Below are 24,830 nucleotides of genomic sequence, written 5' to 3' on the forward strand. Positions count from 1 at the left end.
AAGTGAGCATCAGAATCTGAAAATAATTTCTGGTTTGATAAAGTAAGGCTTGTTTTAAACAAGCTTATATTAAAAGGTAGATTGACTCTCAACTTTTAGAAGAAGTGTTGTCTAACCCCTGGCTACTGGGTCTCCCCAGGTCGTACAATACTAGTAGTGAACAAGCTTGGGTTATTATGTATGGTGTGTTGGTTTTTTGTTTTTTGTTTTAGGATGCTTATTTCAAAGAAAATGTATATCTTATAAAAGAAGAAGAATAATGGATTCTTTTTTTTTCTAGAGCAGAGAGTGAAGAGAACTTAAAATCCAGTTTATTGTATTTCAGTACTATGTCATAAGTCAGGTAATTTACTTTTTGTTGCATCTCCTGATGATTTATTTATGTATAGAATGCATGTTTAAGCATATTTATTGTTCTGTTTTGCAGGCACTGTAATGGGATGGGCTCATTGATATGTTAGTTGATGTTGGGCATTCTTCATGATGAGAATGGGTTCTTTTCACTGGGGTTTCAAAGGGTAATGTTTTGAGTGGCTGGAACTCACCATTGAGTTATCTGACTTTTTCTCTCAAAATCCCTTAAGTTTGCAATACCTCTATGGTATAGAAAGAACAAAAAAATGCTCCTTTGAATCATTGTTGAAATGAGATAGGTGTGAATGTATAAACTATAGTGTTTAAATGTTCTTTGAGTAAGCCAAATATCAGTAGACTATCTTATAGGAGTCTAATTAATTCGTGTGGTGCTTGATATTTTTCTATATATGATTAAAACAATTGTTATACAGTCTAATTAGTATTAATTGTGTTTCCCATCAGTGTGGTTAAGGTAACCATATATTGCCCTAACCAGGACATTTTTAGGAGCAAAAGAGACAGTGTTACTAATTATGCCAGGACAACAGCTGCAGACATGGATTTTTCCCAGTCCGAAATTCATAGCTGGCTTGTATTGAGTTCTCATGTTCTAGGCCTTATGCTTTATGTGCATGATTTTATAATACTTATAACAAAGCCTCATGCGTATATTGACTTGTTTTAGAAAGTAAACTGGGACTCAGGGAAGAGATTAAGTAATTTAGCCTCCGTTAAATAGCTAGTAAGTGGTGGGGTCCCCATTTTAACTTAATTCAAATGACACTGAAGTTCCTAAACTTTATAGCTTCTAGAGTTGATTGTTCTCTAATTAAATAGGAGATATAATAGAAATAAAATGACCACAGTTGTAATGAATCTGTACGTTGTTAGATCAAAACTTTAATACTTACAGACTTTGGAATAAGTGAGACTTTCCAGCAATTATCCCTTTTTTGTCTTTTGTAAGTTTCTGTGCTGGCTATCATACTCTTGATATAATTTGATAACTTTAATTTCAAATCAGAAATGGTTTTAGTAAATGGCTCAGTAATCAAGTGGTATCTAGATTTATTAGGCTGAATGAGTGTTCTTTCCAGTTAGTGAATCCTTAGTGTGGTCTTAAATAATACAGTAGGTCAGATGGGCTTTATTGGAATTATCTAGTAATGTACATTACTTTTTCCTTAGCATTTGTGCATTGGGAAATAGAGCAAATCATTGACTAGCCTTTTGTTCCCTTGATTTATCACAGTGGATAACAAATTAGAAAGCGAAAAAGTTCTCTGCCAAGCTCAGGCCTATGAGGTACAGTACTAGGATTGGGGGCTGTTGCCTAGGATGGTGACATGCTTTTCTTTTTAAGTTCAGTTCCTTAATATTTCTAGATAACATGAAGGTCCAAACCTTTGATTGAAAAAAAAAAGTTAGCCAGTTTATATAATCCCTTAAAATGTTGAAAACCAGGGTAAGAAAACAGTAATACTTCTATGGCCATCTTTGCCTTCATTTTCCCTTTTAATCTTGAATATGTAAGTTTCCCAGATAATTAAGCAGTTTATTTTTCCTTTCAGCATTTGAGGTATTTGATATAAAAAATTTGGCAATTGCAAACAATTGGGAATATTATTTCTGAATGTATGTTTCCTCGTGAAGCACATAGTTGGTGTTTTTGCTATAGATGTCAGATTTTAATTCAGTCATAAGGACACCTACCTATATGTGAAATGACTCTAACTCTGTCTTGGTGGATTCAGAATTTCACAACTACAAACTGGGTTTCTATTCTAGCGTTGGAAATTTCTTGTGGTGTTTGCACAGTGGTGAACATGATTTCTCTGGGGGAAAGGAAATGATTTGTGTCTAAAGTTTTCTCTGGAGGGAAAAATCCTTTCATTTCACAGAAGTTATTTTTGCTAGAAAACTCTTCTGTCCTCAAGATAATAGTTAGTCATTGGTGGACATCAGCCTCGCTGGTGCTTTCGCATGGGTTCCTTTGCTTTTTATAAACGTGGATCCTTTGGATTGTTGAGATTCTTCCCCACCCTTGCGAGTGAGAGAAGTCCGTCAGAATTGAGTTTGTGGGTAATACCAAATCCTAATTGAGTGAGGACTAAATGTGGTCTAAATTAATGTACCCTGAGTGAGATGAAATGTCACCGCGTGACATGCTTCCTTTTATACTTCCTCTTTTTAACTGGATTCTATAAATCGGTAGCATTTCACATTGTTTTCTGTCCTTTGAGAACCTCTTTAGTGATCTATTTTGTAACTGTTCTGCAGTTCTTAGTAGTTTTTGAGCTGTTGAGTCAAATTCTTGCCAAGAGATGACACCCTTGAGCCTTTCTGAGTTCTTTGCCTCTTCCCCCTCGTGTTGTTCATTTTCAAGAAATAAAACTCCTGCCATCAAGTTGGTTGGGACTGCTAGCAACTCCAGAGGACAGAGTAGAACTATCTCATGGGTTTCCATAGTTGCGCATCTGGGCAGAAGCAGGCTGCCACCGAGTGGCTGGTGGATTGGAACCACCGGCTTCTTGTTTAGCAAGGGCGCCACCAGGTCTCCTCTCAAGATAGCAGAACTGTAGTGAGGCTAATCTCTTAGTAAACGGCACTAGCAATGGCAGTTTTCTGTGAGGGGCCCGTGTTAGAAATAAATTATGTGCTTGATGAGAAGTATCTTATACGTTAGATAAAGGCAGTGGAACCGCAACCCTGCCGGTTTCTTAAAGACTGCTGTGTATTCAAAAAAGGTAATATAGTCATGAATCGGGAGGTAGTACAATGGCAATGAGAAAAGGAAATCACGTCTTCTAAGCGTACATCTGGGACTTGGATTATATCTTATTCACAAGTCACAGATTCATATAACTCAAAGATACCTTTTAGATGATTTAATCTGGTCCAGTATTGATCCAGTTCGTTGGAGATCCTGAGGCACAGGAGTTGAGGGAACTGGCTAAATTGGTCTAGAACCTTCTATTTTCTGCTTTTATCTTTTACAGAGCTGAGTTTCAACCATGCTACCCAAGTATGACTCATAACAGCCCCATAAACAGGGTAGAGCTCCTTTTACGTTTCTGAGACTGTAAATGTTTATGGGAGTAAAAAGCCCATCTTTCTCCCCAGGGGCAGCTGGGGGCGGGGCTTCAAACTGCAGACCTTTCGAATCGCAGCCTAATGCGGAACCCCCACGCGTTCCAGATAGGGTCACTATGAGTTGGCATCAATTTGATGGCAATGAGTTTGGTTTGGAGAGGCGTAGGACAGGGCACACCTCCTCAGTATGAAGTTAGACAACTTTTATTTATTGAAAATGCCATGTTTTCTAAAAGCTTGATTGAAATATAATGACAGCGTACTCATTAAACTACAATTCAGTGATTTTTGTTTAGCATTTTCAGAGTTATATATGGCAGCACCACAATTTTGGACTGTTTCATCACTCTAGAAAGAAAACTACCCATTTGGCAGTTCCCCCTGCCTTTCCCCCTCCAGATCAGACCTAAACAACCACTAATCTTCCTGTAGATTTGCTTATGACAGATATTTTATATAAATGAAATCATAAAACGTTGTTCTTTTATGATTGACTTCTTATGCTTACCTGATTCCAAAGTTCATGCATGTTGTTCATTTTCCCACTTGTAATAAAATATATATAGTGAAACATCTGCCATTTTACATGTATAATTCAGTGATATTACAGTAACCATTTTCAAATGCTTTTCATAGCCCTACAGGAAAACCTGGGAGGCCTAGTAGTCAGTGGTTAAAGCCTTGAGCTGCTAACTGAAAGGTCGTTCATTCAAAACCAGCAGCCACTCTGAGAGAAAGCTTCGGCAGTCTACTTTGGTAAAGATTGACGACCTTGGAGTTCTATAGGACAGTTCTCTGTCCTATAGGGTCCCGATGGGTCGGAATTGACTCATCAGCAATGGATTTTTGAGAGCTCAACCCTTTTAAGCAACAACTCCATTTCCCCTTCCCCTCAGCCCCTGGTAACCACTAATAAGCCTTTGTCTTTTCTGCAACAAATACCATGAAATTTTAATTAAACATTCTGTATTGTAAGGTGCCCCAACATTTTGGTGTCTGCATTGCATGGCACACATATTGTTATGGAGTTGGGTGCAAATCACTTAAAACACTATGGTTCAGTTTGACTGTTCATTTCTTTATATCCTGACCGCAAATTGAGCGCTACTTTGCGATTTAACTTTTTAAAGCTCTATTAAGTACTTTTCGTTTGATGCTGATATAACTGAGCTAACATTTTCTTTGCTTTGTTGGCCAGGATCAAATTAAATTCGTTTTCATGTCCTTTGTGAGGTTTTTAATGAAGCTCTTGCCAATGGGTGATGTGTGCCCTTCTCTTCAGTGTGATGTATTTTTGTGTTGATACCTCGGATTTTTAAAAACTGGCACGTTCTGCTTTTGTACATTCTTGAGTTTGGAGTTTCCATGAATGTGAAAATGAACAGGATGCTTTAGTTGGTGGTAGGTTGCCTTGCTTCTTTCCTCACTGCACCCCTTTAAAGAGGTCGTTTCTTTCAGATTTGAATAGATGGGGCTCTTTTAAAAGTGATATTTACATAAGCATTTGATTTGATATTTTAGAATTCACGTTGGTAAAGTCGATTTTATTAGGAGTCTGCTGGTGCCTTGTCACATACTCTTGGGTTGGTTTCTATTCAAAACTACCCTCTTTACAACAGAACAAACCCTTGCTCGGTCTGTGCCAGCCTCCCAGTTTTTGCCTCACAATGCTGTGAGCTGCACACTATGATGCAATGTGTCTACTGCATTAAAGTAATATGTGTGCTTACACTTAGCATCAGGTCTCTTGCCCATTATTACTGAACAACAATGTTTAACTGCATGATAAAATTCTTGTTTGGGTTAGGAAAATTACATATGACACAACTGTTAGCCCAACAGCACTACGGCTGAGTCAGTTCCAAGTCATTGTGCCCCTCCCTATGTAGGGTTTTCAAGGCTGTATATAACCTTAGTTTTCCCGAGATATGGCAGGTGGGTTTGAAACAGTGACTTTAAGAGTTAGCAGTTCCGTGATTACCCATCAAAATATTAGCACACTGTGTCATTTGTATTAATATATGATGATGAAAAGAAGATCACTAATATTACTTTGAAATTCTCCAGGCTAATTAAATTTCAGGGATTTTTCCCCACTGGCTTTTCCTCTTCAGAGTTAGAAACAACTGGGCAGGGAAAATATTAATTTATAAATTATCAAGGGTTCATGGGAGGGAGAGAGGAGGAGGGAAGGTCAAAAGCCAAGCTGATACTTGTACTTGTACCATATAGGCTATGATGGGAGGCAGTTGTCGCTTAGTGGACAGTTCACGAGATTTGGAATCTCGAAGTTTTAGATTTAATTACTGGCTCTTTTCCCCTTACCAGCCTCATGACCTTGGGCAAATCACTTAATAGTCTTTGCTTCTGTTAAAATAGCGATGAAGATTTCTACTTCGTAGGATTGTTGTGTGGATTAAATGAGCTATAAATAAAGGATAGTGAACATTGCTTTTTACTAGAGAGAGACCTAATTTATTTTTTTAAATAATTATATGTTCATATTCTTACTATGCTCTGTTGGAAAGCTTTTCATAGAAATATGTAAGTTTAAAATGGCTGATGTTGATTTACCACATGACTATTTTTATTTAGGAGTAAAATAACTAAAATAAGAGTTTCTCTTTTTGTATTCATTTTATTGGGGGGGCTCGTACAACTCTATCACAATCCATACAGATTTTTTTCTTGATAATTTTGAAGGAGGTCGTTTTTCCCTTTCATGTTAATAGTTAAACTGGACACCTATCACATGGTTGTTTTCTGTAGGGTAGAATCTGGAGAGCTGTTTTGTTACCATTTCTTCCCTCATTTTTTTCACCAAAAACTAAGGATCGGTATTTGAACATTTGGACTCTTGTTCTTCTGACGTCTTTGATATTTTCACTTATTTAACAATCATTTTCACCTATTTAACAATGGTGGCCATTACATCTAGGGGGGGGGGCTGTGGTTTAAGTTTATTATGTTTGTGTATGCCACATAGAGAAAAAAAATCAGATTTGCTGCCATCGAGTTCATTCTGACGCATAGTGAACCCTACAGGGCAGAGTAGAATTACTCCTTTGGTTTTCTGGCTGTCAATCTTTATGGGAGCAGAAAGCTTCAGCCTCATCGTCTCCGGAGCAGCGGGCAAGTGAGAGATGCTGGCAATGCCGTTAGCAGCCTGATTAATGCACAGAGGCCACTGCATGAGCAGGGTTCAGTTTAAAATGAGTGAGCCTAACATCCTTAGTTCGGTGACAGTTTACTTTGTTCATATCGCTTGCATGATTTGCCTTTGTCTTTCCAAATGTAAACACCTTACATTCAAGAAGCCCAATCCGTTTCTATCAAGTTTATTCTATCCTCTGTGCACAGAGTAGAAGTGTATTCTGTCATTTTTTAAGCCTGTGGCCTCTCTGAAGTAGATCAAACGGTCTTTCTCCCACGGTACCTCTGGGAGGGCTCCAGCCCCCACCCTTTCAGTTAGTAGTAGTCAACTGCCCAACTGTCCGAGTTGCCAAGGAGCTGAGCAGACAAGAGCAGAAAGTATGAAGTGTTTAGTCAAAAGTAGGGAAGCAAATTGGAATGTGCGCTGTTCAATGAAACTTGAACCAGTCAGTTGCCGTTTTGAAGTTACCAAATAAGTGTGCTGTAAGGATATCCGTAGGGAAAATATGTCTTTGCTGTTTTATATATATATGGGGGATCTTGCTTGTATGGAATCATGGAACTACCTCCAGGCTCATCGGGCAGCCGCTGTTTAGGATGATAAAAATAATGTTGCCAGAGTTTTGAATAGAGGTATAATGCTTTGTCTCTAGTTCCTGTGTAGGAAGTTAACAGAAATTCCAAAAAGTTAAGAGTGAATCTTGACTGGTGAGCACAGGAAAGAATTACTTACTTATACATATTTTTGTATCATACTCAACATTATTACTTTGTTTTCAAAAAACGTAAAGGGTATGTGTAAGAAATCCGTTTATGGAGCATGTGCAAAATACATTGAGAACACTTTGAAAAGTGTAGCACATTTATCATTTTAATAATTTAAGCCCAGCATCAGACTACTGAAAATTTAGTATATTTACCATATACATCTTTCATGCTGACTCCTGGCTTTGACTTATCTATAGATTTGACTATCATGTGTGACAGATTCTTCCAAATGATTCACTTACAGAGCTCTTTGTAGGCTGACATTGGTCCATAATGATATTGGAGAGATATTCGACAACTGAAAGTATTTAACAGTCTTGTTATTACAGTGTGAATTTTAGGGAGGCTTATTCAGCATGCAGAATTTTAGGCCCCACCCTACACCTACTAAATCAGAGTGTGTATTTTCATCCTTCCATGAGCAGTGAGGCATACAAGGGAGTTTCGAAAAGTTAATTGGAAAATGGAATTGAATGATAATAGAATTTTTCTATGAACTTTTTGTAGCCCCCTTCTATAGTAGCCATCCATATTTTCCACCAGTGAAGTTTAGTGGGAAACACCTTTCCCAGTTTTTATGTGTACTACCATCTGGTGGGAGCATATATAACTGAATCTGAAGAAATTCCTCATTCGACCGTCCCAGAACTTGAGAGTTCACTATGTGCCCTACTAATTGTATCAAAATCCACATTACATCAAATACATAGATTTTTTTCATCTAAAATGCTTTCCAATACTGAAAACACATAGGTTCAACAACAACAAAAATTCCATCTGGTTTTTAGCAAGATTTCCAGGCGATACTCTATGTAAGGAAGCTCCTGGGTCACAAAACAAGATCCAGTCTGCTGCAGGCTGTGTTAGTCAAATTTGTAGGTAGACCAAGTGCATACAGTTCTGACTTTGTGTAAGAAGGGGACTGGTGGTGTAGATTATGTGTTGGACTGCTAAGCTCAAGAGCAGCGCTTTGAACCCACTAGCCTTTCCACAGGAGAAAGATGAGGCTGCTCCCGTACCGATTTGCAGTTGAGGAAGCAGTTTACTCTATCCCATAGGGTTACTATACGTCAGAAGTGACTGACAGTGGGTTGGGCTCCAAGCCTTTTCACTGATTTAAAGCTGCATGTCTAAAACAAGTGAAGTTGGTTATGATGATAAATATTCAACATTTGTAAATTTGGAACTTATTTATCCTGAAGTTTGGGAAGCAATGATTTAATCCAAATCTCTCCATAACCCTGGACGGAGAACTTGTTAGATCTTTGAAGAAAGCAAGCAATATTATCCTGATGCTTCTCATAGGTTCTGAACTCCCAACTGCTCCATAGAATTTACTTGTGGAGTTTTCTATTCCCTGTGATTTTTTTCAAAGACTGTAGTTAGTTTTGCTTGCTTGTCTCTTACTTCTCTCGCTGAAAAGTTTAATTTTTCTACTTTTTCCAGTTGGAAGGGGATTCTGCTGTTGTTGCTCAAGTAGAAAAAAAATAGAAGTTCTGTTACTATGCAGGGTTCAAAAAATTAGTGGGAAATGGACTTAATAGTATGGTGAAATTATATAACAATATTTACCATTTCATGTGCAAAATCCAGGAACATTAATTCACCATACTGTACAGCCATCACCATTCTCTCCCCATGATTCTAGATATTTCATGTAAGTGGGATCATGTATTTGTCTTGTGCCTTATTTCCCTCTGTGAACGTCACAAGACTCCATGCTGTTGTATGTATTAGAACTTCATTTCTTTTCGTGACTGAATAATATTACGTTGATGTGGCTCAGCCACGATTTGTTGGTCCATTTTGCCTGTTGATAGATGCCTGTTGGTTCTTGTGTTCTGTATTTTTGTTTAATTAGCTATTTGCTACTTCCAAATTTGTAACTTGAGATAGGTGCATGTTGAAAAGTTTGATTTTCTTTTGTCTTCATTAAACGCCTGACCCATTCAACTTGGAAGAGTATATTTTCTCTAAGCTGCTGATTTCCAGTATTCTAAAGATTTCCAGTTACAGCGATACCTTAGTTGTGGAACTCATTCCTTCCAAATTCATGTTCGAACACCAAAAAGGTAGAGACGGGACATATTTTTCCCCATAAGAAATAATGGAAAACCAAGTAATTGGTCTGAGGCCCAAAAATTATACTTAAACATTTGATGTCCAGGACTTTTAAGTTACTGTGGGGGCTTTTAGCCTTCTCGGATGCCACTGGCTCGAATATGCTCTTGCTGCTGAGTTATTTCTGATTTATCCAAATTGACAGTAACTTTTCAACCTCTTCGATGGTCTGAGTTCTTTGTTTCATGGTTATCGATTTCACACCTTTGGCTACATTCACTGCTTTAACTACTTGTCTCCCCCCTCCCCCCTCCGCCCCAAACAAACAAAACTGTTGGTAATGTCAACTCAGCCCTGTTGTATTCAGCCGCCACATCAGACCAGTGGCGACCTGATTCAACTTTTGCAATGATTTCTTTCTTTAACGCTTATCGTGGTACTCTGGTTTTGCTGGTGTCATTAACTGTCTTTGGAGCCATGGTTATGATCGTTGACACAATGAAAGTGCCCCCCAAAGCCACAGTGATGAACGATGGAACACACTAACACAAGTACTGTATGTTGGCTGAGCGCGAGCAGTGCTTAGACTGAAGCATCAATCAATCGCCCCTTTGTTTCCGCGGCAAGACTCGACCGTGACTCACTCTCATCCCATACAGGTGCTTTCAAGTCAGATTTTCACTGTGACTCGGCAGCAAGGTCACAAACACCGAGCAGGTGTTTTCAGACTGCTGTTTGGACTTGGAGCCATTTCACAACCGAGGTGTCACTGTAGCGTACAGCTGTCTTTCAGGAATTCCTGTAAGTCTTACCAAAATTAAGGCATCTTACCTAAGATATTCAAGATCCTGGTGGTATAGAAGTTATGTACTAGACTGTTAGCTGCAAGCTTGGCAGTTGGAAACCACCAGCCATTCCACGGGAGAAAGATGAGGCTTTCTACTCCTATCAACTCTTGGAAAACTGTGGATAGTTCTACCCTGCCCTATAGTACCGTTATGAGTCTGAATTGATTCTATGGCAGGGATTTGGAGTTAATGGTATTGCCACAGTTAACACATTTGGCTGCTAACTGAAAAGGTGGAAGGTTTGAGTATCCGGAGGCACCTTGGAAGAATGGCCTGGCAGTCTACTTCAAAAAAGTCAGCTGTCGAAAAACCCTGTGGAGTTTCACTGTAACACCCATGGGGCCGTTGTGAGTCAACATTAACAGCAACTAGTTTCTTTCTGTTGGTTTTCGGTTGTCATTATTGACTTGTGAGCATTCTGATAATTCACATACATGATTGTGAGGTGGGAGTTAAATTCAGCACCAATCTAGATGACCTGTTTTCCATACATCTCATTTTCATATGTCTGTGGAATGCGTTCATATTATATGATATGAAAGAAACCTGGTGGCATAGTATGTTATGCATTGGACTGCTGACCACAGTCAGCAGTTGACTATTCTCAGCCATTTTGTGACTTTCTATCCCCATAAAGATTTAGTTTAGTTGCAGAAACCCACAAGGGCAGTTTTACTCTGTCATAAGGGTCGCTATGAGTTGGAAACAACTCAATGGTAGAGGCTTTTGAGTTGTGCTGATATAAACTTAAAATAAGGTGAATTGAGTGGGAAAGAAAAAAATGAAGAGAAAATGTTTTAGTCATAATTTAGATTCTTTACCATTGCTTTTTATTTATGTAAGTACTTGAGAATGTATGGAAACCTGCCAGGATTGTAATTTGCTTAAAGCTATACAAATAGTGAATGAATGGTAATCAATCATTTTGGGGTAGTTTTATGTATAACCTAGAGCAAACTTTCTGTAAAATATCATACAGTAAATACTTTAGGCTTTATGGGCCAGAAGGTGAAAGTAGGAGAGTATTATAAGAGAGAAGCCAAATTTTACTACATACTGTATTACAAAATTCAAACTATAAAGATTGTGTATATCTTTAATGTTAAGTCAAGTAGTGAATAAGAATGTCATACTTTTAGGGGTGCTGAGAGATAAAACATTTTACATAATTTGAGTTCAAGTTAGTGTACCTATAATTAAAATCATTTGCAAATGTTTTTTTTAATATTGACTTGAAATTAAATTTTACGTTTCATTTTGAAAATACCTTTTCACACATAGGTACTGTCAGGAACTGGTATCAGTCCACAAGTATCTGCTTTTACTGAAACATCATTCCTTAGAAGGCATTTGTTGGAATCTATTAGATTGTTCCCTAATGTTTGCCTTTTAGCCTATCATTACATTTCAGGGCATCACTTTCAGTTACAGTTTAAGTGCAAGCCCCTCAACCGCACAGTTAATTTTGAGGTGCGGAAATGTCCTTGGCTCACTGCCTAGAGTTCCCCAAAAGGCTGCTGTGACTGTAGGGTGAGCTCAGAAAATATTTCAGCTGCAAATCTGTGAGAAAGGAAGTCTCAGTTCTTCAGCAGCACAGAAAATGTACCAAGCAGCTTCGCATTACTTACATTAACAACATTAGTTATTGTTGAAATGACTTTACCCCACAGTATAAGTTTAGCATAAGCACTGTTTTTACCTTGTAATTTTACATTGAATACATTAAGAAACATCATCAGGTCTGAGGCAAAAGCTCATTTTCCAACTCATTCAGTGTTGACTGAGGACAATTCTTTTCATTGGGGGGTGGTGGTTCATTTTGACCCCAAACACCCAAAAAATCATGATAAAACTACCCATATGCCATGAACCTGCTTTGTGGTGGGGCAGATCAGGGTTATGTTTTGATGAAAAGTCAGAACGGATGATGGTAAAACTCGAACTCGCTGTCATCGTGTCCATTCCGACTCATCTATAGCACAGGCTCGAACTGCCCTCTGGGTTTCCCTCGGAGTGGACGGTGAGTTTGAACTGCTGGCTTGGTGGTTCGCGGCCCAACGTGTGCATACTATGCCACCAGGGCTCCTTCGGTAGCATGATTGAGTCACATATCGTTTCTGCAAAGGTACCTGCTGATAAGGGGGAGCCCTGGTGGCGCAGTGGTTATGCGTTGGGCATGAGGCAAGGTCCACATTGGAAACCAGCAACCACTCAGGGAAAGCCGGGGCTTTGTGCGCCCATGACCGTTACAGTCTCGGAAACTTGCAAGGGCTCTTCCACTGCTTCATTAGCATCAGTTTGATGGGAGTGTGAGAGACCTGCTGATACATATAAATATTTTCACCAATTTGTCTTTCTCTGCTTCATACACTTTGTCCCAGAACATCAGTTGTACCGCTGCTTCACCGATTGCCACGTCAGGTTGGACTGAATTACTGTTTTCTCTCTCTCAACTTTGAAAATAGTCTCACCTAATATTGTTCTGTGCACACTGTTCGTAGAAACGAACCTCAGTTACTTCCAACTCCTAAGCGCGCGTGCTGCGGGGGGGTGGGGGGGTAGCTAGATAGTATTAGTCACATTTGTTGGCTCATCAAAAATCAAGGCAAAACCACTTAACATAATTTGCCTTGTTTGTTTGTTTGTTTGTTTTTGATTGATAATGTTACTCCCAGTATTCTTTAAGTGTTTGAGCAACTGTGCTAAAAGGCTAATATTTAACAAGTGGCTTTTTTCGGGACGCGTTTCTTCAGCTGTTGCACTTCAGCGCAGTTGAGCTCACTATTGATCAATGGCTCTCTTCTCTTGGCTAACAGACGCTGCTTAAAACTTAATGTGGCTGAAGCCTCAGTGTCATTCTTTCTAGAGAAAAATGTTTTTGATGAGCTATTTAAATTTTATAATTAGACTGTAACTGTCCTATGCGTTAAGTTGAGAATATTGTCATCAGTGCTTAGTCTGGTGCTGTCAGTGTATATTTATTACGTTAGCACAGTTACCGTGTCATTACATAATAAACACATTCTTTGTCATGCAGTATGATAAAACGAATCCATATTTCACTGTACCTTTTAAGCACAACATTCAAAAGCCTTTCCTTTTGACACGATGAGCGTAGCGCAAGTAGTCCAGTACCGCATCCCAGCGTGTGATGACCACTATAACAGTTCTTATAACTGCATCGGTGTCGTTTCTGATGCACAGAGCAGTGCCAAACAAGGAGAGTGCTACATCTTTCACAACTACCGAACTCTGTCATTGTAGCCCAAGAGTAGGCACTGTGTTAAGTGAACATGTGGCTGGTAGGAAGTAAAACCGAATACAAATTAGAGTTGCATAGGATTTTCGCATGTCACAAAAATATTTTTTTAGCCCTTTAAAAGTGTGGAAAACATTCTTGGTTTTCTAGAAGTTGTTGAAGACTGTTCTGTTGTGCATATTTTTGCCAAGCTTGAAAAAGATAATTACATGAATAACAATGAGTACAGAGAACAAGAAAATGTGCTAAAATTGATTGTGGTAATGATTGTACAACTCTTCTTGATATGGTTGAGCTATTATATATGTGAATGAAGTGTCAATAATACTGTTAAAAAAATTCTTAGGTTGGAAACAATAAAAGCAGGCAGCAGGGCTGGATTTGGTATGTGAACCAGAGTTTGCCGACCCCTGGCCTAGTCTTTTCCTAGTACAGATAGTCCCTGGGTTACCAGGAAGATTCCTTCCTGAGTCTACCTTGAAGTCGAATCCGTTGGCTAGTTGGAGCAAGTGTGTATGTTCTTATTTAGCATCACTGTAGTGCAGGGAAAAACTCAAAGCCTTTTCAGTGATTTAAAGGTTACCTTAAATCATGGCACAGGTTTTGAGAACCGGGTGTTGGTTGCCTTCTTTCAAAGTGAGGGCAAATCTACGTAGTAATATTAGAGTGGAAGTATGAAAGTATGATCTATGCATAAATCGGAGGTTTGTAACCCAGGGACTTACTGTCTAACTGCTTTTTCAAGAGCTCTCCTGTCATGACAATGCATTCATTGGCCGTCCTAAAATCCACATCTTGACGTGCATTCTGGATGTGCACATAATTAAAACTGTTATACAGAATGCATAGTGAGTGTTTTACTTTTAAAATTGTTCTCTTTTTTGCTTTTAGATAATTTTCCACTTGTTCAACAAGATGGAAAACTCAGATTCCAACGATAAAGGGAGTAGTGACCAGTCTGCAGCACAGCGCAGAAGTCAAATGGATCGATTGGATCGGGAAGAAGCTTTCTATCAATTTGTAAACAACCTGAGTGAAGAAGATTATAGGCTTATGAGGGATAACAATTTGCTAGGCACCCCAGGTATGCTACCTGTAATTAAGGATTTTTGCATGCAAATTGCTTTATAAAAATACCTGTCTGTTTTGAAAATCCGTTTCTTTATGAGATAACAATTTTATTACAGTGATTTATTGTCACACTACTATTATATTTGGAATTCTCCTTAATCAGAGAACTTTTTTAAATGAAAAAAAACCTTGTTATTGTGAATTGGGTGAAGGTTTATAAAACAAAGCAAAAAATGAGCCGCCCTCACCCGGCCCCCCCTTTTTATGTCATTGATTACAATCCCCACAATGCACCATCTCTCATCCCACTTCCTCCGTGTGTTTCCTGTTCCCATGCCTTCTTTCCTAACCCTTCTGAGCGTTGTCCTTGGATAAATGCTACTCTTTTGATCTGAAATGTTTGATTGAGCCTAAGGTGTGCTTACCTGCCTTAGTGTTGTCACTCCTCTTGTAGACCTGGCTATTGTTTGGCTGGAAATTGAGCCATGGGATGAGTTCATTTCCAGGTTTGAAGGTTGACTCGGGGCGTAGTCTCGGGTATTCTACCAGTCTCTATCTCTGCCTAGTAAGCCTGGGCTTTTTAATCACTGTTGTCACTGGGGAAAATTGTGCAGTCTGAATTCCATTTTGATGTAAATTTCAGTGATTTAAATGGAAAAGAATAGACGTGATTGTTTTGTGGTTGCCATTTGTTTTACTTATGAGACATGGGTCCAGTGTGGATGGGAGCTTTGCTTCTTAGGATAGAGTTAAGTCTATTAGATGTATATTTCTCAGGTATGATTTTCCAGGGTTAGCTCTGGGTGAAAGAAGCAACTCTATAGAGCTCTGTTCTCAGTTGTCCTTTTACCCCTTTTAACTGCCACTTGATCGCGGTTAAAACTCATTCTCTTCTCCCTCGTTTCGGTTTAATTCTATTAACTTTGGGGTGGTTGCTTACATTTTAAAAAGGTAAGGTGTGACTTTTATGACGGCGAGTGTAGTTTGAGCCAGCCGTACCAGGCTTGATTCAGAATGCCTACGTTAGATTTCGGGCTTCTGGGAAGCAAGCCTATCCCAGTTGCATCTGTTTAAAAAATTAGATACTGTATAGATAGGAACTGGAAACTCAAGGAATCCAGGGCGGATGATCCCTTCAGGACCAGTGGTGTGAGTGGCGATACTGGGAGCACAGAGGGAGAGTGGGTTGGAAAGGGGGAACAAGGATCTACATGTGACCTCCTCGCTGGGGGACGGACAACCGAAAAGTGGGTGAAGGGAGATGTCGAACAGGGCAAGATATGACAAAATAACAATTTATAAATTTATCAAGGGCTCACGAGGGAGAGGGGAGTGGGGAGGGAGGGGAAAAATGACCTGATGCCAGGGGCTTAAGTGGAGAGCAAATGTTTTGAGAATGATGAGGGCAATGAACGTACAAATGTACATTACACAATTGATGTATGTATGGATGGTGATAAGAGTTGTATGAACCCCTAACAAAATGATTTTTAACAAATTAGATACTGTCTGCCAAACCACTATTGAAGAGGTGACTTCAGAAAGTTCATTGGAAATGAGAAAAGATAAAATTTTTACTGAGACTTTTGGAAACCTCCGTTATACATACAAGTTATCATATTTTGCTCCCAAAAGAAGTGAATTTTACCCAAGTTGCTACTCTTTGATTTCATGTAAGGGAGGTGAAGAACCGCTGGTTTTCATTTGTAATTTTTTTTTTTTAGCATTTTATTAGGGGCTCATACAATAGTTATCCCAGTCCATACACACATCAATTGTGTAAAGCGCATTTGTACATCGTTTCTCAAAACATTTTCTCTCCACTTAAACCCCCGACATTAGGTCCTCATTTTTCCCCTCCCTCCCCGCTCCCCCCTCCCGCATGAGCCCTTGATAGTTTATAAATGGGTATTTTGTCATATCTTGCTTTCATTTGTAATTTGATAAACATTTAAAAACTGCTTTCAGGTGAAAGTACCGAAGAAGAATTGCTGCAAAGACTACAACAGATTAAAGAGGGTCCGCCGCCACAAAACTCAGTGGAAAATACAGGTATAATTTGCATTCAGGGCGGGTAAAGGATGGAGTGGATGTGGAATTTGTAGTCCTCAATGTCAATCAAAAACTGCTCAGTACACATTAAATAACTTCATTAAAAGCCATTTACCTAGTGTATGGTAAGAATGTCTATGTTTTTATTTCATTTGACCTTTGGGTTGTTGATATTGAAGTGTAATGAAAAATGGCCTATTTAAATTTTCTTTTGTCGCCCATCTTCGTTCCGATTTATTTCAGCTTACTGAAATATTCCTTCTATAGAGACTTTCGCTATGAATCAGAATCAATCCCCTGGCAGTGGATTGTGTGTGTGTGTGTGTGTGTGTGTGTTACACATACATACATACAGATATGATTTCCTCACTAGCAAAAAGAAATGCTGCATACTCTAACCCAGGTGGTTCCTAACAGGCTGCAATTCTGTCTCTTAGGGGCTCTTTGGCAATGGCTGGAGACAGTTTTTGATTGACACAAACGGAGGGATGCTATTGGCATCTAGTGGGTAGAGGCCAGAGGTGTCACTAAGCACCCACAACCCAACTCCCTCCCCCGACAACTAAACATACGCTGCCTGGCAGCAAATGGCCTACAAGAGGGGTTGAGAAACTTTGGAAATGGAAGAGCCAATCCTGTCCCTCACAACAATTTTAAAATTATTCGAGAGCTATAAATATATTTTTACAAATAAATGAAATTACCATTATCTAAAGAATATCCTTAAGGGTTTTCCCCCCAATTTTACTTCAGAGCCACATGTCCATAAGAGCTGCATCTGGCTCTCAAGCCACGGTTTGCTCACCCCTGCCTTAGAAGAAGTATAGGCTAATGAAACTTCACCAGCACCACCCCAGAAGTGTTATTTTTACTAAAATACTAGTACTATATCTCAAGCTATGTTTACTTTATTTGACTGCCGTATTCCCCAAAGCGGGCAAACCTGCCCCCTGGGGGATACTGGAAAGACTCCGGGGTAGGGGGGACAGGTGCAAAAGCAGATACCTACGTTTTATCCTGGATTGTGGGCTGTAAGAATTGTCTTCTGACAGCCTCATAGCTATATGCTGGGCTCTCTATGATGAAAGGAGACCTGGTTGCACAGTGGTTAAGCACCTGGCTGCTAAACCAGAAGGTTGGTGGTTCAAACCTAACCTACCAACTGCTCCATGGATGAAAGGCATGGCAGGCTGCATCTATCAAGATTACAGTCTTGGAAACTCTACAGGGGGATTTCTGAGTATGAATCGGAATCAACTCATTGGCATTGGGTTTAGGCTTTGGGTATATGATGAACCCTCCCTGATGGGTGTAGAGGTTAGGCGCTCAGCTGCCAACCAAAAGGTGGGCCGTTTAAACCCATCAGCCACTCTGGAAGGAAGATGTGGCACACTGATTCCATAAAGATTACAGCGTTGGAAATCCTGTGGGACAGTTCTAGTCCAGTCCAGTAGGTTCTCGGTGAGTTGGAGTCAGTTCGACAGCAACAGGTGTAGGTTTGGTTAGCTTGATAAAGGGTAAAATACTGAAAATAGACTTCCTTCATAGTCCCTCTAAAAAACAATTCTCCATGTTTCTCTAGGATAAGATAGCTCTTCAAATGGAATTGAACCCTTAGCTATAATTTTATGGAGTGTAATTTGCAAAAATCTGCAAACATGTGAAATCTCTTTCAATGACTTTTGATAATACACACAAACTTTCAGGGTACTGTTTTATGATTGTCCTAATTTTGGAAGTTCTTTTTCTCCCTGCTTTGTTTCCCGAAACAGGTGGAGACTCTTCCGATGACGTATCCAATGGTGACTCTATAATAGACTGGCTTAACTCCGTCAGACAAACTGGAAACACGACAAGAAGTGGGCAGAGAGGAAACCAGTCCTGGAGAGCAGTGAGCAGGACTAATCCCAACAGTGGTGATTTCAGATTCAGTTTAGAGATCAATGTGAACCGTCATAATGGGAGCCAGAGTCCAGAAAATGAAAGTGAGCCATCTGCAAGACACCCTAGTGGGGAAAGTATGGAAAACAACAGCCAAAGGCAAGTGGAAAACCCACGATCTGAATCGCCATCTGCAAGGCCGTCCAGAATGGAACAGAATGCAACTGCGGCGTTCATCGGGGAGGTCCCCCCTGCTAGAGGTCAGAGAAGAAGAGCAAGAAGCAGAAGCCCAGATCACCGCAGAACCAGAGCAAGAGCTGAGAGGAGCCGGTCCCCTCTGCACCCAATGGGTGAAAGTCCACGGAGATCGCAGCATCGTATCTCATCTCAAGCTTTTGAACATCCTTTAGGAAATGAGACTGAAGGAAGTTCTAGAACACGGCACCACGTGACATTGAGACAGCAAATATCTGGACCTGAGTTGCTGAGCAGGGGTCTTTTGGCAGCTTCTGGGACCCGAACGGCGTCTCAAGGAGCAGCAGCTTCGGACACAACTGGCAATAGTGAATCAGGATCGGGACAAAGACCACCTACCATTGTCCTAGATCTTCAAGTAAGAAGAGTTCGTCCCGGGGAGTATCGCCAGAGAGATAGCATAGCCAGCAGAACTCGATCAAGGTCACAGACACCCAACAACACTGTCACTTACGAAAGTGAAAGAGGAGGGTTTAGGCGTACATTTTCTCGTTCTGAACGAGCGGGTGTGAGAACCTATGTCAGTACCATCAGAATTCCTATTCGTAGAATTTTAAATACTGGGTTAAGTGAAACTACATCTGTTGCCATTCAAACCATGTTAAGACAGATAATGACGGGTTTTGGTGAGCTAAGCTACTTTATGTACAGTGATAGTGATTCAGAGCCTGGTGGCTCAGTCCCAAGTCGAAATTTGGAAAGGGCGGAGTCGCAGGATGGGAGAGGGGGATCTGGTGGTAGTGGTAGTTCTGGTTCACGTTCCAATTTAAGTCCTAGTTCCAGTTCTAGTGGCGAAAGTTCAGAAGCTAGTTCAGAGGTGTTTGAAGGGACAAACGAAGGAAGCTCGTCATCAGGTGCCAGGCGAGAGGGGCGCCATAGGGCCCCCGTAACATTCGATGAAAGTGGCTCTCTGCCCTTCCTTAGTCTGGCTCAGTTTTTCCTCTTAAATGAGGAGGATGATGACCAACCTAGAGGACTCACCAAAGAGCAAATTGACAACCTCGCAATGCGAAGTTTTGGAGAAAACGATGCATTGAAAACGTGCAGTGTTTGCATAACAGAATATACAGAAGGCAACAAGCTACGTAAACTACCTTGTTCCCATGAGTACCACGTGCACTGCATCGACCGCTGGCTGTCTGAGAATTCCACCTGTCCTATATGTCGCAGAGCGGTCTTAACTTCTGGTAACAGAGAAAGTGTTGTGTAATTAAGATCCGAACCCTCAGCCATATAGCTGGTGCAGTAATGGGCAAACAAATCATCTACTTTATGTCCACTTTTTGAGTGGTGCCTAAATATAAAGGAGCAACCTGAATTGAGTCATTGCTTTCTGAATGGATTGTCTTCAATTTCTGTTGCAAAATAAAGAGAAAAATTCGAAAAGCAACGTTTTAGGTCCTACAATCTGACTTCAGTACCAATAGAATCAGTAGCATCTCTATTAACTGATAATTTATTACATATGCTTGTTTACCCTGTGTTATGTTGAACGATCTGCCTTAGCAATGGCTGTCTGTCTCATGTTGATCTTTAAATTTCCCATACCATAGGAAAGAGGGGCGAAGGAAAGTCTCAGTTTAGACTAAGTTACAGTACATGTTTCATAAGTGAGTAAAGCTTTACCATTTCCGGTTATTAGTTTGTCACAAATTCAACTACATTTGTTCACCTTTCAGTCCAGGGGATATTGGACATGTCAGTGTAAATAACACTAAGTTAGGATCTTCGAAGTGTCTGTCTGCTAAGCCCATCACTTGTGGCATACTGTAGAGTGAGCTTTTAGTTTGAGATATTTATCTTGTGGAAATATTAAAAAGCCTATACTTGTGTAAGTGAAAAAAATCAAATTCATTTGTTTAAAACTGTAAAGCTATTTTGTAGCGGCTCTACTTTTTTCCAATGCGCTGTTGTATTGATGCATTAAAAATTGTAAAGTACCATGCTTAGAAATGAAAACAAATGCTTTTTGTGAGCCTGCATAGTAAAACACACCAAACAAAGTACGGTGCTGCTTTTGTAAGTGTGTAGATGTCAAGAGCAGAACATATAATACGTAATGTATGTGAACAGTTAACTGTGACATGCAAAAGGAAAAAACTGCAGAATTGAACTTCATTGAAGACCAAGAGAAATTAATATATTTCAACGGATTTGGGTAGGAAATGAAAGCTTGGAAGAATAAAGAAACCTGCTCTGAAAAATTTAAACTTTCCCTAAAGACAGTAATAATGCAAAGGTGAAGTGGTTTCCTGGGGTACGATGAGAAGTTGGACATGGTGTTCAACTTGAATGGGTGAAACAGAACAGCAGATGTGGCAGAGGTTTGATGTAAGGAAACCACTATTAACCAGCACAAGTAAATTGATGGTCTTACCCCCTATAAAGAATTGGAGTACAAGGTGGAAGGAGAATAGACAGTAAACCCCTCTTAGCATAAGAATTGACCTTGGTACAGATGTGTGTGCTTAACAGGCAAGTCTCAATTTTTTTTTTGAGGTTTGTAATTTAAGGTACCCATGCACACTTGTTAATAAGACATAGTTTAAGGCTCTACAAAGTGAAAAGGTCGACTTGAATTCTTGGGTTACCTTAAATATATAGATGTAAAGATTTTTTTCAAAGCTTGTTCTTTCTATGGCTTTCAATCCTACCTAAGTCGCAAGGAAACTAACTTGTAAACATAGTAGTAGTTTACTAAGGATATGTACTGCTCTTGCAAAGAAGTATGTTCAAAAAAGCTTTACTTAATTTTTTTTTTTAATGTAAGCAGATTTCACGTTTATGGCGCTTATGTAACACATTTTCTCCTTAAAAAAAATGTCCACGTAAAAGTCAGAATTCTTTTGTGTTTGTGAGCCTCTTTGTCTCCTTTCCTAAGGGTGTAATCTACAGTTTTCAGATCGGCAGGGTAGTCCTGATAGGCTAAAAACAAATCCATTTTCCTCTTGATAAAAGATGTTCCAGTAATACAGAGGTATTCATTTTAAATAGCTTATAAACAACTACAGCACATTCTAAGCATAAAAGAAAGTTGACAACAGTTACCTCCCTAACCTCCCAAGTTGTATTAACCATTTGTCAAGTATTAAAATAATAAGAGGTAAATCGTGCAGAATGTTGGTTATGAATGTACATATCGAAGCTGTTCATAAACACTGGAAATAGAATTTTAAGTCTGTAGCTTTCAGTAGAATGCACATATTTGACAAGTGCACGTGGACACCCTTTTCAATAGCACTCATTAATTTTCATTGGATTGTATAGAACAAAGAGATATTTTAGTGGAATTTGCTACTTAATTTTTGATTTTGAAAAGTCCATGGCTAATATATACTTCCAGGGGTTGTGGACATTGAAGACAAGGCCATTTCTAGCTGTGAGATGTATAATGGAGAACAGAAATCTTTTTTTCCCCAGCATCCAACACACAGCATCTTGAGGGGGCATATTTTTGCAAAAGACTACATTTCATTTTGTACCTTTGCACTTTTTCTATTATAGAAAGGTTCTGATCTTTAAGAAATAGTTTGAACTTCATGCAGTAACAACAGTAAGAAAAAATAATGCTAGGGCAGATTACACTTTGAAAGCGTAGGGAAAAGTACTGAAAGCAAAATTCCCTGAATATTTAGATATTTTTAGAAATTCACTCACTAGTCTGAAATGTTTGAAGTGTTTTGTCTTAACGCCGAACAGCTGACAAGATTTGTTTGTTCGTGCTAGAAACAAAATTGAACAAGTTAGGTTCAGAGTCTGCTTTTATCTGTAGCAACACAAGAAAACAAGCTATGTTGTTAATTTGGAATATTCAGTCTAAAAAAGAAGACATAAGTTTAAACCTCATTGATGTTATTGGAGGTGGGGTTTGAAAATGTGTTCATATTAGCATTGGAGTGGAAGGTAATTGTACAGTTAAACATTTTGCGCACGCGCATGCGTGCGTGTGTGTGTGTGTGTATAAAGATACATGCATACAAATGCACATATATTTCTTTTTGTACATTATTAGAATTCAACCAAACATTAAGATTAGGGAATTTGTCCATTATTAGTGTTACCGACAAATAATGGTTGATTTTTATCCTCCCATGGGAAAACATGTTCTTTCCATGCCAACTATTTTCCTAGTCTCAAATTATATGTATGATGAGTTATTACTTAATATGCTTTGTATTTAACGATCTTCCCAAATGCCCATGACATGAAGTGGGTTGAGCAATAACCATGACTTCTGGTCATTTCCCCAAATACCCATATGATAGGGAGGTGAACGTTGATAACTGCCTCTTAAAAGGCCATTTTGAACAACTTGCTAGGTGGTTGATTCTTTTAAAGATAAGAGCATTGCACCACCACCCCCACCCCCGGTTCTTTTGTGAACAAAAAGTAATTTTTCTGAAGTTTTATCTTGCTGGCTTCCCTTCCAAATGTACTACAAATAGTAAGTGCATAGAAGCCACGTGTGCAGGGCACTTTTATTCTTGTCTTATAAGACTATGCTGATGGCTACTTTTGGAAGAAATCTGTACCTTAGTAATGAACGGTTGATAAGGCAAACATTAAATGGCCAGGCTTTTTTTAAAGTATAGTATAATTCTTCAATAGGTTTAATATTCCATTATAGTGTTGTAATTCATCGAGTAACTAGGAAGTTACCTGTTGGGGGGAATTTGTATGGAAAGTATCTCAAGCAAGCCTTTCACTGGGAAAGTTGCAGTGCAGTGCCAGAGGGTCTCCTGTCTCACTCCTTTTAATTCGCAACAGAAAACTGGTTTGGGTGCCTGCTCTTTCACAATTCTTCGTACTTGGTTCCAAAAAAATTCTTGGTACTAACTGGAATGTTTCTAAAATGCCATCTAATCTTCTCCAAAAGTAACTGATCTCACTTTATTTAACCCCATTTTGGATCTAAACATCATCTACAGCGTGGAGCAATTATTGAGGTGTTAGAACTCTCAAAGGATGCTAGGATAATTTATATCACTTTTCTGATTCATTTCACACATAGGTGTTCTGACTAAATGTAGAAAAAGAGGCATACCTTCCAACACCCTAAATACTACCATGAAACGTGGCTTTGATTAGGATTTGTTCTAGAGTCACTTAGGGCTAAGTAAGGGATACCTTGAGTGCACACTGCAAACATGAGCTCCTAGTTGTTTCAAGGTTCCTCTTAGCAGTTTTTTTTATCTTGCCTATTATTTTTAAATACCAAGGCTGACCCAACTCCCCGGCCTTAACTATCTAATGTCCTTTTAATAGCATTCTTTTCACTGATGGATTTGTATATGTTTTAACTGTCCAATGTTTGGATTTTACCTCTTGATAGCTTCATTTGTCCCTGGTGCTGCTCTTAAAGATGTAGGGCCATGTGATCAGGTATCAAGTTGAGTAGGCACGAGGTTGGCCTGGTTATATGTCTGTACCTGTATTCTCTTCTCCCGTGAAGAGCTACTTTGGTATAACTGTTTACTTGCATTCATATAAATAGCTAGGCAGCAGTCATCAAATCTTTCTGAAGCCTCCTAAGAACCTGAAGTGATCTGAAGGGAGAACAGTAATAAAGGCTGCTTTTATGCCTTTGAACATGAAGCAAATAAATGTATGTACTATAAAGACTAACGTTGATTGTTATACCAGGGCTTCCTGACCTCTGGGAGAGACTTTCAAAACTGCAGAGGGGAGCACAAAGTGAAGTGAATTTGGTTGGCTGGCTTGACCTGGTTTCTCAGTTGCTTTCGATTTGAACCTGGACATGACTTCCTTCTCCAGCAGACTCAGACTCCTGGTTGGGAAGCCCTGAATTAAAATTTGAGAATGTACCCAGTTTGGTTTTTTTTTTTGTACAGTGCTTTACACCTGCTAATATAATTTGTTTAATGCAAAACAGGACCTTGAAAGGTCAGTCATATTAAAGCTGGCTTGATTATTACTAATAGTTATCATTTAGGAAGAATCTTTTTCCCTATGTAAGATGTCATACTGCAGATTTAAAATATAGACTATCAATAAAATGCATGAAGTGATCA

The 24,830-nt window shown here is 39.3% G+C and overlaps 1 protein-coding gene across 1 annotated transcript; it reads left to right on the forward strand.

Moving 5' to 3' along the window:
• The first annotated feature begins 294 nt into the window (after positions 1-294).
• RLIM (ring finger protein, LIM domain interacting) lies at positions 295-24,830 on the forward strand. Its single transcript, XM_004715888.2, has 4 exons — positions 295-343; positions 14,431-14,623; positions 16,579-16,662; positions 18,435-24,830. Exons 2-4 carry the CDS (start codon positions 14,455-14,457, stop codon positions 20,006-20,008), a joined length of 1,827 nt encoding a protein of 608 aa, XP_004715945.1. The 5' UTR covers positions 295-343; positions 14,431-14,454; the 3' UTR covers positions 20,009-24,830.

Source organism: Echinops telfairi, unplaced genomic scaffold (assembly GCF_000313985.2).
Source record: "Echinops telfairi isolate 266 unplaced genomic scaffold, ASM31398v2 ScPeMD7_34;HRSCAF=130, whole genome shotgun sequence".
Taxonomy (NCBI): domain Eukaryota; kingdom Metazoa; phylum Chordata; class Mammalia; order Afrosoricida; family Tenrecidae; genus Echinops; species Echinops telfairi.

Coding starts and splice junctions, on each gene's coding strand:
- RLIM (XM_004715888.2), top strand. CDS start 14,455: ATGGAAAACTCAGATTCCAACGATAAAGGGAGTAGTGACCAGTCTGCA. Junction 14,624..16,578: donor CAATTTGCTAGGCACCCCAG/GTATGCTACCTG, acceptor AACTGCTTTCAG/GTGAAAGTACCGAAGAAGAA. Junction 16,663..18,434: donor AAACTCAGTGGAAAATACAG/GTATAATTTGCA, acceptor TTCCCGAAACAG/GTGGAGACTCTTCCGATGAC.